This window comes from Diabrotica virgifera, chromosome 9 (genome assembly GCF_917563875.1).
Source record: "Diabrotica virgifera virgifera chromosome 9, PGI_DIABVI_V3a".
NCBI classification, from domain to species: Eukaryota; Metazoa; Arthropoda; class Insecta; order Coleoptera; family Chrysomelidae; genus Diabrotica; species Diabrotica virgifera.
In genome coordinates, this window is record NC_065451.1 from 48,832,876 (window position 1) to 48,851,573 (window position 18,698).

General features: G+C 34.3%; 1 protein-coding gene across 2 annotated transcripts in view; it reads left to right on the forward strand.

The window, feature by feature from the left end:
* The window catches only part of LOC114340801 (alanine--tRNA ligase, cytoplasmic), a 45,533-nt gene that overhangs the window by 5,219 nt on the left and 21,616 nt on the right, over window positions 1-18,698 (forward strand). For both annotated transcript variants that reach the window (XM_028291585.2, XM_028291577.2), the window contains exons 4-7: window positions 426-727; window positions 10,301-10,498; window positions 10,552-10,697; window positions 17,778-18,031. In XM_028291585.2, the coding sequence (XP_028147386.1) occupies window positions 426-727; window positions 10,301-10,498; window positions 10,552-10,697; window positions 17,778-18,031 (900 nt within the window). The remainder of the gene's footprint in view (window positions 1-425; window positions 728-10,300; window positions 10,499-10,551; window positions 10,698-17,777; window positions 18,032-18,698) is intronic.

Consider the following 18,698-nt stretch of genomic DNA (forward strand, 5'->3'; position numbering starts at 1 on the left):
CCATTTTAACCCTATTTAAAGTTGCGTCATTATTCATCTGAAACAAGGTTTACCTTAGTGCATATTTCAATAACGACGCAACTACCCTGTAGTGGCTCAGCACATAGTTACGTTTCTGTTGCTACAGTTAATTAATTACACAATAAACAGGAATTGACAAAATTTGCAGTTACGTCATTATTCTTCCGGACCGTCAATATGCAATCATAATTTTTATGGAATTTATTATGCCTTTCTCATGTTGCTATATCAATATTGGCCCAACTGTCTGGTCACTTCAGCTTTTGTTATTTTTCCTTCTTGAAAAAAGTTACAGCAAAAGTTCTTTTGTTTTTTTCTTTTTCTCTTTTCTGTGGTTAAAAAGTCTGCTTAATATGTAAACTCTGAGGATTATAAAGACAATAATTTATTGTAATGTTTTTTAGATATGGTTAAATCTTGGTGTCAAGCCATCTCATGTTCTTCCTGGTAGTATGAAGGACAACTTTTGGGAAATGGGCGAAACAGGTCCATGTGGACCATGCTCAGAGCTTCATTACGATAGAATCGGTGGCAGAGAAGTCCCTGAACTGGTCAACATGGATGATCCTGATGTTTTAGAAATATGGAATCTTGTGTTTATTCAATACAATCGGGAAACTGATGGCAGCTTGAAATCTTTGCCTAAAAAGCACATTGATTGTGGATTGGGTTTAGAACGCTTGGTATCAGTCATACAAAATAAAAGGTTAGTACTATATGAAATACACAACGTAACATATAATCTATGATTTATATAATTAAATCACAGATAATAAGGGATAAGATCAGGAAAACAACAAAAATATATCGAAAATTTGACTTAAGATTTAAAAAAAACAGTTCATAAAAATATACACAGCCGTAAATTTAACATAACAACCTTAAAACTGGGTCTTGTTAAATATCTCGAATTTCCAAAACCTGTTGTCCGATTTGATTTTTTTTAGTATGTTATAGCCTTATTATTTAAGAAAATCGATGTAATAATATTGTTGCTATACAGGTAAATGTCATTTAATACCGGGTGTAACAATCATACTGTGTTTTTTCCTTAAAGTTCGGAACACCCTGTGGAATATTTTAGCACATACAAAATATTGAAATTAAAACTCAATTGTAGCCCTAGGCTTTATTAACATTTGCATTTTGATTAATTTGCTTATGTTGGATAATAAAAAAGTTAGGTACGTTAACAACTAGCCATGTTTTTCATCAATCAATCCTGATTTTCTGCTTGGTTTAATAGACAAGCTATTAGAAATTTACAATTTAATATATGCCAAATTGTTAAAAACAAACAGTCAAAAAGTGTTTGTCGTGAAAATTAGTAGATTTAGTTTGGTGGAAATGGAACGCGCTACAAAGAATTTTACTCGCGATGAGTGTGTTCAAGCAATAATCTTACATAGCGAAGGACTTAGCTACCATGCTATCGGCTCCTTATATTGGTAACAATTTTTTGCTAATGCACGATAATGCAAGACCTCACGTTCACAAACTGTAATCGAATATTTACAACGTGTAAATCTTTGGGCTTTGTATTGGCCATCGCATAGTCCAGATCTTAACCCGATCGAATATTTGTGTGACATAATTGGCAAAAGAGGTAGAAACAGTAGCTCTCGAGATTTGTAATGATATTGATCAATACCAAATAGCATACCTCATTTGTAATAAAAAGTACATATATCTCTTTTATTATGGGACATTTTTTTTTATTACATATTTTCATTTACAATCTGCTTCATCGAAGCTATAAGCAAATAGTTTGAATGTTAAATACATGAGGGAGAAGCTGCCCTGTGGCAACCCTCCTATTATAATTTTTTACATTTGATCACAATATGTATATATTTAATTTATTAAATCTGTTGGCCATAGTTTCTTCAGTCGTCTTGCGAATTCGGGAGGAGTGTTCAGCAGTCTTGCTTCATCATTTGGATGACTTCTCAGTCCATCAAGGTAGCTCTTTGTGATCCTTGGAATTTCTTCCTCTACCAAGGGTGTAGCTGAGTCCTCGTGTAGGGTTTTATTGCTTACATACCAGGGTGCGTTGAATATCATCCTCAATATTTTTGATTGGACTCTTTGTATTATCTTGATATTTGATGGCTTTGAGCATCCCCAGAGTTGAACACCATAGGTCCAAATTGGTTTTATCATAGTTTTATACAGGAGCAGTTTATTTTCAATATTGAGTTTTGATTTTCGACCAATAAGCCAGCTCATTTGTCGTATTTTGATGTTGATCTGGGTTTTCTTGGCTTGGATGTGCGGCTTCCATGTTAATCTTTTGTCAAGGGTTAGTCCTAAATATTTGACTTGTGTGCTGACTGGTAATTGTGTATCATTTAGTGTTATTGTTGGGCATACATCTCTTCGGTTTGTAAATGTAACTTGGGTTGACTTCGTTTCATTTACTTTCACCTTCCATTTGTTGAGCCATGTTCCCAATTGGTCAAGGTGGTTTTGCAGTTGTGCAGACGCGATAATAGGGTCCTCATTGACAGCGATTATAGTGGTGTCATCAGCGAATGTTGAGATTTGGGTTGTTTCAGTGGTTGGGATATCTGCGGTAAATAATAGGTAAAGGAGAGGGCCCAGGACACTACCCTGTGGTACACCTGATTTAATGGGAAAATATGTGGAAGTTGCTGTGTTATATTTTACTTGGAAGTAACGATCTTCAATGTAGGATTTCATGATTAGGTAGTAGGGGGTTGGAAGAATACATTTGAGTTTGTATAAAAGTCCAGTATGCCATACTCTATCAAATGCCTTTTCTACATCTAAGAATGCCGCTGTGCAATATTTTTTTTCCTCAATAGCAGTAAGGATTTTTGTTATAATTCTATGAGTCTGTTGTGTTGTGGAGTGTCTCTCTCTAAAACCAAACTGGTGTGTGGGTATTTCTACATCTAGGTTAATGTCATTCTTCAGTCTACCAAGTAGTAGTCTTTCGAAGATCTTAGACATTATCGGCAACAAGCTGATTGGCCGATAGGATGATGTTTTATTTGGAGGTTTACCCGGTTTGTGAATCATTATTATTTGCGCAAATTTCCATGTGATTGGGAAATATGTCAGTCTGATTGCACTATTGTATATTGTAGTTAGCATGACCAATGCTCTTCTCGGAAGATGTTTCAGTATTAATCCTGTTATTAGGTCAAATCCAGGTGCTTTGTGGTTATTGCATTTTTCTATTTCTAGTTTAACTTCTGATGTATTGAATGGTGTTATTGGAAGCGTCATAGGGCAAGCACTATCCAGGAAGTCTCTTATTAAGTTTCCATCATCATTATTCTCTACTTGGTGTTCTTTAAAAATACCAGCTAAGTATTCTGCAAATGCTGAAGCTTTTTCCTCGTCTGATCTTCCCCAAGTACCATCATCTTTCTTAATTGGCGAGTTGTGTTCTGTAGGTCTCTTTAAGTGTTTTGTTGCCTTCCATATTGAGTGATCTTCTTTAGACAAGGTACTAATGTAGTGTTCAAATGTGGCATTGCGTGCTTCATTTAGCGCTGTTTTTAGTTGTCTGGTTAATTGATTATATTCGTGTTTGTCATTAATGTTGCGGCTTCTTTGCCATCTACCTCTTGCTCTTCGTTTTTCGACTATTAGTTGTCTAATATAATTCGAAGTGGTATTTTTGTTTTCTTGCTTTGGAGTTGATGGTGTAGCTCGATATGCAGCTTGCTGAATTTGACAGGTGAAGTGGTTTATAGCCTTATCTATGTCATCTTTTTCTTTGAGTCTGATTCCAAGATTTATATTCGTGTCAAGCTGGTACTTGAATTCACACCAATTAGTTTTAGGGGAAGTCAACTTGGGTATTTCAGGTCGTTTGATTATGTGGGTGCTGATTGTTGCTATGATTGGTGTGTGGTCAGACGAGAGATCCCAACTTGCTTCTATGTTTGTGTAGTTTGCTGCAATTCCTTTTAGGATAAAGAAGTCAAGTAGATCTGGTAGTCTATTTGTATCGGACGGCCAGTACGTTGGTTGTCCCGTCGATAAGTAGGTGCAGTTTGTGTTGTTGATGGCATCTAGTAGGCTTCTGCCTTTTGGTGTAATGAGTCGTGAACCCAATTCGTATGCTTAGCATTCCAATCACCTCCAACAATGAATTTGTTACCTAGCTTGTTGAATAGTTCTTCGTATTCTTCAGTTGTGATTCTATGTCTAGGAGGGCTATATATTGCAGCAATTTCGAAGTTCCAAGGCCTGGCATTTATATTAAGTATTGTTGCTTGTAGCTTATCTGTTTTATGTTCCGGCATTTGATGATGTTGTATATTGTTCCTTATAATTATTGCAGATCCTCCATGGGCTGTTCCATCTGGGTGACTAGTGTGGTAGACTGAGTATTGAGGTATTTTAATTACGCTTCTTTCTGTGAAATGCGTTTCGGATACAAAGAGGATGTCTATTATGTTGTCCTCTAGGAATTGGATTACTTCTGCTTTATGGTTTGCTAAACCATTTGCGTTCCATTCGGCTATTCGAACAGATCTAATGAATTTTATTAATTAATGTTGTTAGCGTGGTAAGGATCATGCTGTTTTGATTCATTAGTTGGGTGAACATTGCTTTAAATTCGTTTAAGAATAAGTTCATCTGAGACCCTATGTCAGCTACTTGATTTCCTGCTCTTACTGCTTGGGCATAGGATTGGGTTCCATTCTGTTGTTGGTACTGTGATTGTTGACTCTGATACTGTGAAGTTGGTGCTGGGTTAACATTTTGATGTGGGTTCTGATTATTATGGGTTGACTGATTTCCGCGTTGTCTATTATTTCTTACATTTTGCAAGTCCTTGTAAATTACGCAGCCTTTATAGTTTGCAGTGTGTTCTCCGTTACACAGGGCACATTTTGCTGGTGTATTTCTGGGTTTTGTACGTTCTGGCGTTGGATGACTTCCTCCACATTTCACGCATGCGTAAGGTCTTGTACAATACGCTTTTGTGTGTCCATAACGTTGACACTGTGTTATATTTTTCTTTCTGTGAGGAGGTTCAAAGCTGACTTTCATATTGCCGATAGAATCCAGTGTATAGATGTGTTTGTTGTTTTCTTTCGGTTCTAGATCCACATAGAACATTGACAGTGGTGATTTATTGACTCTGTGTAATACGTTAATGATATTACGGACAGTATGCCCTGATTTAGCTAGTTCACTTTTTATTTCTTCAACTGGCATCGAGTGGTGTAAATTTCTTATAACTACCCTATAAGCTCTATCTTGTTTTGCTTGGTATGTGTGGTGAACTATTTTGCTACTATTTAAATGCTGTATAAGTTTTCTGTATGACTCAATAGTTTTTGTGTTTATTTTTATTGTGTCATTTGGGAGAGCTTTCGAGTGGTAGTCTTCTGCTTTAATGACTGTCGATAGGTTTTCAGTCATCTTTTTGATATCATTTACCCCATAGATAAATATAGGTGGAGGTTTAGGTGTTACTGGTGTGTTATTATTATCAGTTAGGTTTTCTAATGGTTCAAATCTGTTGTTTGTACTCACTTGCATTGTTGTTGTGTTATCATCTTTGGGGTTTGCTTTTCTTTTTTTTGTAATTTTTTTGACTGTTTGCCAATCATGGACATTTTCTATGGTTTCGTCGTCTTCATCGCTTGAGTTTTCCATGACAAGTTCCTCTCCACTGAGGATGTATTGGGAAGCATTTGATGTATTTGGTTGATCCATTTGAGGTGCAGGGAGGTTTTGGTTATATTGGTGATTATTGTTTGGGAATGGAGTAGGCGGGATATATTGGTTTGTTGTCTGTTGGCTGCTCGGGAATCCATAAAATGGGGGCGATATTACTGGAGGTTGTTGAGGCTGTGTATATATTTGGGGCACATTATACAACCCCCCATTTGGCACTTGATTTTGGTGGTACATTTCCTTAATATAGTACGCCACTGAGTTAAAAATTAATCACATAAATAGTAATTTAGAATTAATCACTCAAATCGTTTTTTAATTATTATTTCACTAATTACCATAAACTAGTCCCGGCCGATAGCCGAGACCGGCACAAAAACTTGGAACTTGGATCTCGAGAGCGATATGGTACGTCTTTACTGCTCGGAATCCAAATACACACTTATTATGGGACATAAGCCAATGAATTAAAAACAAAAAGTTAAGAAAGCCTACGGCTACAATTGAGTTTTAATTTCAATATTTTATATATGCTAGAATATTCCACAGGCTGTTCCGAACTTTAAGGAAAAACACAGTATGAATGTTGGAACCGGTATAAAATGACATTTAACTGTCTAGCAACAATATCATTATATCGATTTTCTTAAATAATAGGGCTATAACATACTACGAGTGGTTGAAACGGGTTTGCCCATTTAACGCTAAGTACAAAATGGCTGAAAACGAGTATAGTGTGGAGGATAAGACAAGAAAAAGAGAAGATGCATCGGAAGATGAGACAGACGATAGCAGAAGTAAGAAAATACATAGGTCGCCTGGGAATGATAGGCAACTAGAAAAAATATTGGAGAGCCTAAATATCATAACAATGGAAATAAGGGAACTAAGAGAAGAACAAAAAGAGTATAGAGCTGAAATGAAGGAACTCAGACAAGAAAATGTAAAGCTGAAACAGGAAAACAGGGAAACTCAACAAAAAGTGGAAGAATTGGAAAATAAAATAGACAGACTGGAAAAGGACAAAAGACGAAATAACATAATACTGCAGGGAGTAGAAATGGATACCTACGATCGAAACATAACAAAAGATAACGTCTAAGACTTTTTAAGAAATGCACTAAATGTTAAGACAAAAATAACAAGTGAAAGAAAAATTGGAAGTAAATTCTGCTTGATTGCTAAATTGGAAGGAAAAATTGTTAAGGTAGGATTTCAAAAAATTAAAATAAATGATGAGGTATGGACATGGAATAAACATCAGCAACAACTTGGAAAAATAGAAAACCAAAATAGAAACCAAAAAAACTAAATGACGTAAATGAAACGGTGGCAACAACAGCAATGGAAAAGGAGACGATTGGGATTAAAGAAAAGAAAATGAAAACTAATTTGGAACATGGAACGTAAGAGGCACTTATGAAACGGGAAAACTAAAAGAATTAATTAGAGAAACAAAAAAATATGAAATAGACATATTAGCTTTACAAGAAACAAAACAATTAGACACAGAAATAGTAGAAGTAGAGGATATAGAATTTTTTTAAAGTGGGGGGAATAACATATTGTTAGGAACAGGCTTTATCATATAGAAAAGATGGGAAACCAGAGTGATGAATTTCAAGCCGATATCAGATAGAATGTGCACAATCAGATTAAAAGGGAATCAACGAAACATAAGCATAATAAATGTTCATGCACCAATAGAAGACGCCACAGAAGAAGACAAAGATGCATACTATGAGCAACCAGAGAGAGAGAGAATACGACAGACTACCAAGATTTGATATCAAAATAGTAATGGGAGACTGCGATGCTAAAGTGGGAAAAGAGGATATATGTATGTATATGAAAATATAACAGGAAAATACAGTAAACATGATATATCAAATGATAACGGTAAAAGAATTATAGGTTTTGCAACAGAAAGACAAATAGTAATAAAAAGCACACACCAACGCAGAAAAGATATACATAAAGGAACCTGGATTTTCCCGGATAAAAGGACAATAAACCAAATAGACCACATATTAATAGAGAAGAAGCACGCCCATAATATAATAAATATAAATAGCATGAGAGGAGCGGAATGTGACTCGGACCACTTCTTGGTAAGAGCAGGTTATAAAATGAATGTTAATATAAAGAAAAACAATCAAACGGACAAAGAAATCAAAAAACAATTCAACACGGCAATACTAAAAGATAATACGACACAGAAGAAGTACGAACAACGAATAACCAACAGACTAAACGAAGAACCAGAAACTCTAGACCCGCAAGAAAAGTGGGAAAGCATACAAGAAGCAGTTTTAAACACCAGTACAGAAACATTAATTAAAGGTAATTGAAAACAAAAAGCAAAAGAATGGTATGATGAGGAATGTCAAAAAATAGCAGAAGAAATTAGAAAAATAAGAATAAAAAACTTAACAAATAATAGTGACATTAGCACACAAGAATATTATAGGGAATTGAGGAGAATGATGAAGAGAACATGCAAAAATAAAAAGAAAATACAACGAGGATAAACTCAAACTGATAGAAGAAAAATTCCAAAAAAAGGAAATAAGATCCTTTTACCTACCAGGAAACAAGAAAAATGGAAAGAGGATACCAGAAACGTAACCCATATTATGAAAAATTATGAAGGAAAATTAATAAATGAACCAGGGGAAATAATGAGAAATTGGCAAACTTACTTTACACAACTGAAAAACAAAAACGAAGAAGAAAGGGAAATAAGCCAAGTAATTGAAGACGACCATACAGTAATAGAAACACCTACTAAGGAAGAAATAGAAAATGAAATAAGGGGATTCAAAAACAATAAAAGTCCAGGAATATCAGAAATATCGGCGGAAATGATAAAAGCAAGAGGAAAAACACTACACAAAGAGATACATAACCTGGTAATAAGCATATGGGTAACAGAAAGAATGCCAGGCCAGAGCAAGGATATGTCCCATACATAAAAAAGGTGACAAAATGAGATGTGAAAATTATAGAGGTATCGCGTTGCTAGAAGTCGTTTACAAAATCTTGTCAAACATCATAAGAAAAAAGCTAAATCCATACACGGAAAAGATATTGGGCGAATATCAGGCAGGATTCAGAAGCAATAGGTCGACGACAGACCAAATATTTGCGTTAAAAGAAATCTAGACTACGTGCTACGAACATAAAATAGCAGTATACGTCCTGTTCGTCGACTTTAAGCAGGCCTACGATACGGTAAAGCGGCAACAGATGTATGCACTAATGAAAGAAATGGGCCTACCAAGTAAAATCGTCAGGATGGTAAAGATGACTATAGAGAACACCACAAACGAAATAGCATGGAAGGAGCATAAATCAAATAATTTTGAAGCAAAGGAAGGATTAAGACAAGGAGACCCACTATCAACTACTCTTTTTAATGTAATACTGGAAGGAATAATTAGAAAAAGTAAAATAAACACACAGGAAAGGATTTTTAAAAATGGCCACCAATGTATTGCATTCGCAGATGATCTAACATTATTATCGACAAGTAAGAAAGAGCTAACAAAATTAATGAGCAATTTAATAAAACAAGCCAAAACTTTTGGTCTTCTCGTAAATAAGGAAAACACAAAATACATGGTAATGGGAGAAACAGATAAAGAAAAAGAAGACAATTTCACATTGGAGAGAGAAGGAGAAAATGTATGCGTATTTAAAAGAGTTTCAGAATTTACATACCTGGGTGTAAAAGTAGATGAAAAGAGACGTGGGGAAGCGGAGATAAAAGCAAGGATAGCAAAAGGAAACAAAAAGTATGGAGCATTGTGACCATTAATGAAATCTAAATATGTCTCAAGAAAAACAAAAATAAGAATCTACAAAACAGTTATCAGACCTACAGCTACATATGCATGTGAAACATGGGTGCTAAAAAAATCAGAAATAGACCTTTTAGAAAGATGGGAGAGGAAAATACAAAGAGCAATATATGGAGGCGTGAAAATAGATGGTCAATGGGGAAGAAGAAATAATAAGGAACTGGAAGAACTATATTATAATAAACCAAAAAATAACGACGTCAATCAAAGCACAGAGAATCCGATACTTAGGACACATTGAAAGATTGGGAAAGGAAAGAATGCCAAAAACGGTTCTATCACGTAAACCAATACAAAAATGAAGAATAGGTAGACCAAGAAGGATATGGAAGGGCAGCGGATATGAAGACTTACAAAAAATTAATATTGTGAACTGGAAAGAAAAAGCTTTGGACAAAAACAATGTAAGGAAGTGGTGAATAAATGTATGGAAAGACTATAAGGAATATTAAGTGTAGTATTAAGTGTTTTATATAAACAAATGTAATATTGTATATAGTAGTATAGGATATAGCATTATATAGATATGATCTTTCAGCCCCAGGCCTCCAAGGCCTGTTGAGCTTAATAAATAAATAATATAACATACTAAAAAATCACTCAAATCGGACAACGGGTTTAGGAAATTCGAGACATGTAACATGTCCCATTTTTAAGGTGTTCCGTTAATTTTGCCGCTGTGTGTGTGTCTTTTTATTAGCTAAAAAATATCAAGTAGAGTTTTGACGTCAATATGTTTGTTTTAGATCAAATTATGATACAGATCTTTTTGTACCGTTGTTTGAGGCCATCCAGAAAGGTACTGGCGCGCCATCTTATCAAGGCAGAGTTGGTAAAGATGACACAGATGGAATCGATATGGCTTACAGAGTATTGGCTGATCATGCAAGAACTCTAACAATTGCATTATCAGATGGTGGCAACCCAGATAATACAGGTAGAGGGTAAGTACCCCTAAAAATTTTTAAAGCAGATATATCTAAATGATTTTTTGTAGGTATGTTTTGAGGAGGATATTAAGAAGAGCTGTCCGTTACGCTACAGAAAAGTTAAATGCAAAACCTGGTTTCTTTTCCACATTGGTCAACACTGTAGTCGAGATTCTGGGTGATACCTTTCCTGAAGTAAGAAAAGATCCCCAAAGTAAGTTCAGGTTTTGACGTTTATGTTCAAGCTTTTCCTTTTTCAGAGTTCTTTACTCTTCTTCTCCACTTCTTTCTGTTGCTCGTGCCTTCTTCATTTAAACCTTTTTCTCCCAAGTCTGCCACACAGTCCTTTCATTTCCTCCTTGGGTTTCCTCTACCCCTCCTTCCACATAACCATCTAACAGTTCTATCCTTAGTTACACAGAGTTTTCGTTTCTACTTCTTTATTACTCTAGGCTAATTAGCAAAATACACGGAAAAGTTATTTACCAGCAATTATATTGCTGGAATCGAATCTTATGATTGCATATATTAATAATATAGTGTAACATAGTACGTTAACCCTTAGCATTGAATAAAATATTATAAGTATAGTTTATAGTAATGTAAATATGTTTCGGCATTGACCGGTATTGACCTTATGATTTATTGTATATAAACGAACCAAAGAATTGACGAGACATTCAGATCAATCGATTAGTCACGATGAAGCAATAATACCTTAGTTATTGTTTACATATATACTGTTGTTTAATTGTTTAAACGAACGCTGTGAAGTTCAAATGTATTTATAAAGTGAAAATGGTATAGTGGAACCTCGATTATCCGTCAGGGCACCGGACCAAGGGTACGACGGATAATCGAAAAGACGGTTAACAGAACATAAAAAAAAATAAAAATTGATAGTACATATAACTCTCAAATTGTATTTGTATATTTTATTTGAAAATAGGAAGAGGTATTTATGTTAGTACAGTCGAATCAATTTGATTTAAAATATTCCGAAATCTTTGTTTTATTGTAGGCGCGTTTACATGTATCCAGTAACTGACGCCAGTCGCACTGGAACGACAGTGCTGGCATCATGTAAACGCTTTTTTGTTCCAGTCCAGCGCTGTCTGCCAGCGCTGTCTCGAATAGAAGGCTGGTCTATTTTCCGTGCCAGTGGCACTCGTCCGCGTCCCCTCTAACCCCGTGCCAGTGATTGTAGACACGTGTAAACACAGCGTTCCAGTCACTGGCGCTGTCGTACCGGTGGTTTCAGTGGCCGTATTAGGATTTTTAATAAGAGTGCCAGTGAGATTGGCGCCAGTTACTGGATACGTGTAAACGAACCTATCCAGCGCTGTCTTAGTCAAGCACTTGCATTCCAGTGAGACTGGCGCCAGTTACTGGATACGTGTAAACGTTACTTTAGTTCACATTTTGCAACGGCTGAATTTCTTAATTGACGTAAAATCATCAAATCTAATAATTATTGTGCCGTGCGTTTTTATTTTGGGCTTGCGATTCTAAAAATAGAACTCTTAAAGTACGGTATTATTTATCATTACCTATTTCAATTGAAATTTAATCCAGAGCCCTGAATAAGAACAAAAATTATTTACATAAAAAATGCGGTGGTGGCATAACTGCACGTGTACATTTCAATGAATTTCGTTTGGTTTATCGCAATGCTCAAACAAAATAAATTGATGACTAAATTTTTACTTATGTAGTCAATATAACTTATGTATGGACCCTGACGGTTAACAGAGGTGACGGTTAATAGAGAGGCGGATAATCGAGGTTCCACTGTATATTATTATACATCCCGCACTTAGGGCACAATAGCTCAGCCACCAGACCTAGTACCACGTCATGGCGATCCTGCTAGGATCAACATTGCTCAACATCCAACATAACTTCTCGGTAGCTTACCACCCTCAATCGATAGGAAGCTGCGAAAAATTACATCGCACACTTAACGAGTACGTCAGGTGTTTCATCAACGAAGGTAAGGATGACTGGGATGAGTGGTGTAGAATGTTCACATACTGTTACAACACCATCCCCAATTCATACCATGGGTACACACCTTTTGAATTAGTATATGGGAGGCCAGCAAATATACCTGAGAACCTCACCTCTAACATCCAACCATGCTACAATATAGACGCATATTATAATGAGCTTAAGTATAAACTTCAGTTTGCGCATACCAGAGCCCGCAAAATTTTAATACAACAAAAAATAAACAGGCAGGGGCAAAGCCAAATCGTAGCATCACCTCAGAAATTCAAAGTAGGTGACTTAGTCTTAATTAAAAACGAAGAGAACACCAAATTCGATTCATTGTACAACGGTCCATATAGGATATCAGAGATAGGTAAAGTAAATTGCAAAATTGAGTTAAAACCGGGAAAAATAAAGGAAGTTCATAAGAATAGGCTATATTCATACAAGAAGAGAATTAGTGTGAAAGAAAGACTAAAATATATTTAATTTGTAAATAAGATTTAATCTGGTTATAAAATAGGTACCAATTTATTAGAATAAGGAATAATATAAATATTTTATTGCTATATTTTGGATAAAAATAGGATTTCTGTTAAGTTAGGGTAATAATATAGTTGAGGACTTATATCTGACGATATAAGCCCTCCTCTCTAAAAGGGGATGATGTAACATAGTACGTTAACCCTTAGCATTGAATAAAATATTATAAGTATAGTTTATAGTAATGTAAATATGTTTCGGCATTGACCGGTATTGACCTTATGATTTATTGTATATAAACGAACCAAAGAATTGACGAGACATTCAGATCAATCGATTAGTCACGATGAAGCAATAATACCTTAGTTATTGTTTACATATATACTGTTGTTTAATTGTTTAAACGAACGCTGTGAAGTTCAAATGTATTTATAAAGTGAAAATGGTATATTATTATACATCCCGCACTTAGGGTACAATAGCTCAGCCACCAGACCTAGTACCACGTCAATAGGTATGCAAAGTCCTCAGATAGTGTGCTACTTTTTTTATACAGAAAATGGCGCCCGAAATCGTGTTTTTTTCAATTTTTTGCTCTATAACTCGAAAGATTTTAACTTACACCAAAAACACTCGAATAAAAATTCACCGCAATTAAATTCTGCATAGAGACGTGTTTTTCCCGATTTACTTCGACGAAAATTTTCCCCGAAAAATGCGGGTTTTTCCACCAAAATCTTTAATTTTCAACTAAAATTTTAGATAAGTAATTGTTTATCAATAATTAAATAACTTGGTAATGTAAAAGCCCTTTTCATATAGATTATAATTCCAGAAGCCGATGGAAATTGAATGAACAGTTTAGCAACAATTGAATTGTTAATTAAAAATTTACGGTCGCTATAATAACCACAATAATAATTATGATACATAAGAGTAACTATGATTTTTGTATAAAAAGACACTGTACCTATCTCATGTACTTTACAAAATTGAAATTGGACTATTTAAGCGGCCTCAGGAATATTTTAAAATTATAAACAATTTTTTGGCTTATAAAGAAATAGAATATCTCGGAAAATATTAAATTAAATTAAAATGAAAACGGTATTAACAAAAAAAAAACGGCAGGACGCTTCTTTTAAAAGAAAAAACGTTTAATTGTGATGAGTGGTTCCTGAGATACAACTGGTCAAAGTTGACCGGCATTTACGGCAAAGATATAAACAATAGGATTATAATTTTCGAACCATCACCTTTTTAATTTTGTCCTCTTTCTCCACACCAATTTTCATATCTTTAAAATACTCATAACATATATTATTATAATAAAAACTATCGATATTACGAGTGAAAATTGCCAAAAATAGCAAAATTCCAATCAAAAATTAGTTTGGAGAAAATGCAATCTCAAAGTTCAAAATCGGTATACGTTAAAAAAATGCATTTTCTCGGCTTCCCATGGAGCAATTTTCTTCATTCTTTTTTTGTTCCCAAGTAACTCGAGTAGAGCCATCTAACTAACGCATTATTAAATGTCAAACTTGCTTTTGTTTTGTTATAATAGATTAATTTATTTATAAGAAAAGAAAACTACATAAACTGCTCGTCAAAAGTTAGGGATATAGAAAATTATGCTGATTTACATAGTTCATTTTTTCGCGAACAGACGGATTCCGCTATTTTTTTTATTTCAGCTCTTTCTTTAGTATTTACACAGTTGTGCAAAGGTTTACTCAAACTTTTTTTGTACTTATACTGGGTGGAAGAAAAAAATGTTTTTCTTGTGTTAAGTTTGAGACACCCTGTAGGGAGAACGAGGTACAAATGTTAGTATACATCAGAATAATTGCTTTTGTTTGAATGTCCCTGATATCTTTAGAAACAAAAAAATAGACGGTTTTGTAATTTAACATGTGCATTAACCGAACCAAAAGATTGAGACACCTTGTAGGGAGAAAAAGGCACAAAGGTGAGTATACCCCGATATGTTGTAGTCTCATATTTTTTGAATATTTTATTTTTTAATTTCTCTGATATCTTTAATAACAAAGAAACTAGACGGTATGACTCTTTAATAGGTTTATCTATGTTTCGCATGTGTGATGTGATGCATGTCGTCAGTTAAAACACATAGTAAAGAGTAATATCGTCTAGTTTCTTTGTTATTAAAGATATCAGAGAAATTAAAGAAATAAAATATTCACAAAATATGAGACTACAACAAAATATCAAGGTATACTCACCTTGGTGCCTTTTTCTCCCTACAAGGTGTCTCAAACTTTTGTTTCGGTTAAAACACATGTTAAATTACAAAGCCGTCTATTTTTTTTTCATTTCTAAAGATATCAGGGACATTCAAAAAACAAAATGTTCACAAAACATAACACTACAATACGATTTCAATATATACTCCCATTTGTTCCTCGTCCTCCCTACAGGGCGTCTCAAACTTAACATAAGAAAAACATTTCTTTTCTTCCACCCGGTATAAGTACAAAAAAAAGTTTGAGTAAACCTTTGCGTAACTGTGTAAATACTAAAGAAAAGTCTAAAATAAAAAAAAAAAAAAATTAGCGGAATCCGTTAATCTGTTCACGAAAAAATCTACTATAAAAATTCAGTAGAATTTTCTATATCCCTAACTTTTGACGAGCAGTTTATTTTTTGCAGTTGTAGATTTTTTTATATAAACTTACTACAAGTGTACCTTTTGGATTAAAAACACAAATATTCTCATTTTAAAGCTGTATAATTATTTAAACAATCTTTATTTAAACAAATTAAAAATTTTTGTTATATTACATAAATTAATTGATTATAACAAAACCATAGCAACTTTGACGTTTAATAATGCGGTAGTCAGATGGCTCTACGCGAGTTACTTGGGAACAAAAAATGGGAATGAAGAAAATTGCTCCATGGGAAGCCGAGAAAATGCAGTTTTTTGACGTATACCGATTTTGAAGTTTGAGATTACATTTTCTCCAACCTATTTTCTTTTGTTTATTAGGCAATCTGTTATAACATATAACAATAGGCACATTTTATCTGAGAAATAATGACATGAAGAGATTATGACCAGCGCCACACATCTCTACAGAGATATTATTAAATTACTGTATTACATATATTAACTTAGCTACTGTAACAATATTAATGTCTGTGCGGTAAATCTAATGGTGTCTGTCTCTTTAACCGTTTTGTTTCCTGACTGTTATTTTGCACTTAACTCCACTATCACTTCACTGACGGTTTTCGTTTGGAACGTAACACCTTGGACTGGAATCTCTCAATTATGGATACATTCGACTTGGATGCTGTTCCCCAGAGCTGCAGACCATATGTCCAGACTGATTTGAATAAACCTATTTTTTTTTTGATTGGAATTTTGCTGTTTTTGTCAATTTTCACTCGTAATATCGAGTTTTTATTATAATAATATATGTTATTGAATATTTTAAGGATATGAAAATTGGTATGGAGAAAGAGGACAGAATTAAAAAGGTGATGGTTCAAAAATTATGATCCTGTTGTTTATATCTTTGCCGTAAATGCCGGTCACCTTTGACCGGTTGTAACTCAGGAACCACTCATCACAATTAAACGTTTTTTCTTTTAAAAGAAGCGTCTTGCCGCTTTGTTTTAATACCGATTTCATGATTTCATTTATGTTAATATTTCCCGAGATATTCCATTTGTTTATAAGCCAAAAAATTGTTTATAATTTTAAAATATTCCTGAGGTCGCTTAAATAGTCCAATTTCAATTCTGTAAAGTACATGAGATAGGTACAGTGTTTTTTTTTATACAAAAATCATAGTTATTCTTATGTATCATAATTATTGTGATTATTATAGCAACCGTAAATTTTTAATTAACAATTCAATTGTTGCTAAACTGTTCATTAAATTTCCATCAGCTGCTGGATTTATAATCTATACGAAAAGGGCTTTATATTACCAAGTTATTTAATTATTGATAAACAATTACTTATCTAAAATTTTAGTTGAAAATTAAAGATTTTGTTGGAAAAACCCGCATTTTCCGGGGAAAATTTTCGTCAAATTAAATCAGGAAAAACATGTCTCTATGCAGAATTTAATTACGGTGAATTTTTATTTGGGTGTTTTTGGTGTAAAGTTAAAATCTTTGGAGTTATAGAGCAAAAATGGAAAAAAACACGATTTTCGGGCGCCATTTTGTTTATAAAAAAAGTAGCACACTATCTGCGGACTTTGCATACCTATATTATTCTTCTTCTTCTTTTTGTATAGACATGACTATGTCTGTTTTTTCAATGTGCCTCTAGTAAGTTGTCGTTCCATCGTTTTCGTGGTCTTCCCACTGATCGTCTTCCTATTGGGGAACCGTCTCTCGCTGTCCTGACTACCCTATTTGTTGTCATTCGGCTTATGTGGTCATTCCATTCTATTCTTCTATTTCTTACCCAGTTATTAATGTTATCCACCTTGCATCTAATTAATCTTGCATAACCTATATTATTAATATATACAATTATAAGATTCGATATATACCAGCAATAAAATTGCTGGTAAATAACTTTTCCCAAAAATGGCCTATTCTCTGATAATCTGCCCAGACTATATTTGTTTTTCGGCAGTCCAGGAATTTTTTTAAATTCTACGGTATACCCACATTTCAATTGCCTTTAACTTATTCATACTCTGTCTTGTGAGTCCACATTTCGACTCCGTAGGGAACAATAGATTTTAGAAGTATTTAGAGGACAGATAACTCCAAATTTCACGACAATCTTAGTATACATATATTTATTTAACATTCCCTTATATTTCAGGTGTCATGGACACCATCAACGAAGAAGAAGAACAATTTCTGAAAACGTTGTCTAGAGGTAGAAATCTCCTTAACCGAACAATCACTAAATTGGACAGTAGCATAAAGGTGGTACCAGGAGATGTTGCTTGGCGATTATATGATACCTACGGTTTTCCTGTAGATCTGACAACACTGATGGCAGAAGAAAAGGGTCTTACTGTTGATATGGATACCTATGAAGAATCGAAAAAGCAAGCACAAATCGCATCACAGGTAAGAAAAATAATAAAAACGCTTTGTGAACTTCATTTATTGTAATTTCTGGTGTTTCTGGTTCCAACGCCATTTGTTGTTTTTCTGTATGTAACTTCTTTAAATATTCAACCAATGCATCCTTTTCGATGTGTTTTGGGTCTATTAATTCCTTCAGATTTCACCCTTTCCTTTCAGATTCCACCCCTAAAACGCAAAAAGCGCAAGTTGACACCATATTTTTTTTGTTTCTTGAGGTATCCTCTAACTACTCACCAATTTTCATGAAAATCGATGGATAGGTCTGGATCCCGCGTATGAAAAAAGTTGATTAATAGCAAGCTGAAAACTTGTTAATAGCTTAAGGGTGTCTAGTCGGATAAACTTTGATATATGCGAACACTGGGAAGTTTTAATTGTGGAACAGGTTAAAAATTTGGACCGGTCAGACCACGAAAATGGCACATTTATTTTGTCCGACAGAACAGACTTAAACTCTCCGAACAGAGATTAAACTCTCATGCAAAAATCAGACTGCTATTTATCTTCTTCTTCTTCTTCAAGTGCCATCTTCGTTCCGAAGGTTGGCGATTATCAGGGCTATACGTATTTTCGAAACTGCTGACCGAAACAATTCGTTGTTGCTACAGCTATACCATTCCCGTAGATTCTTTAGCCAGGAGTTTCG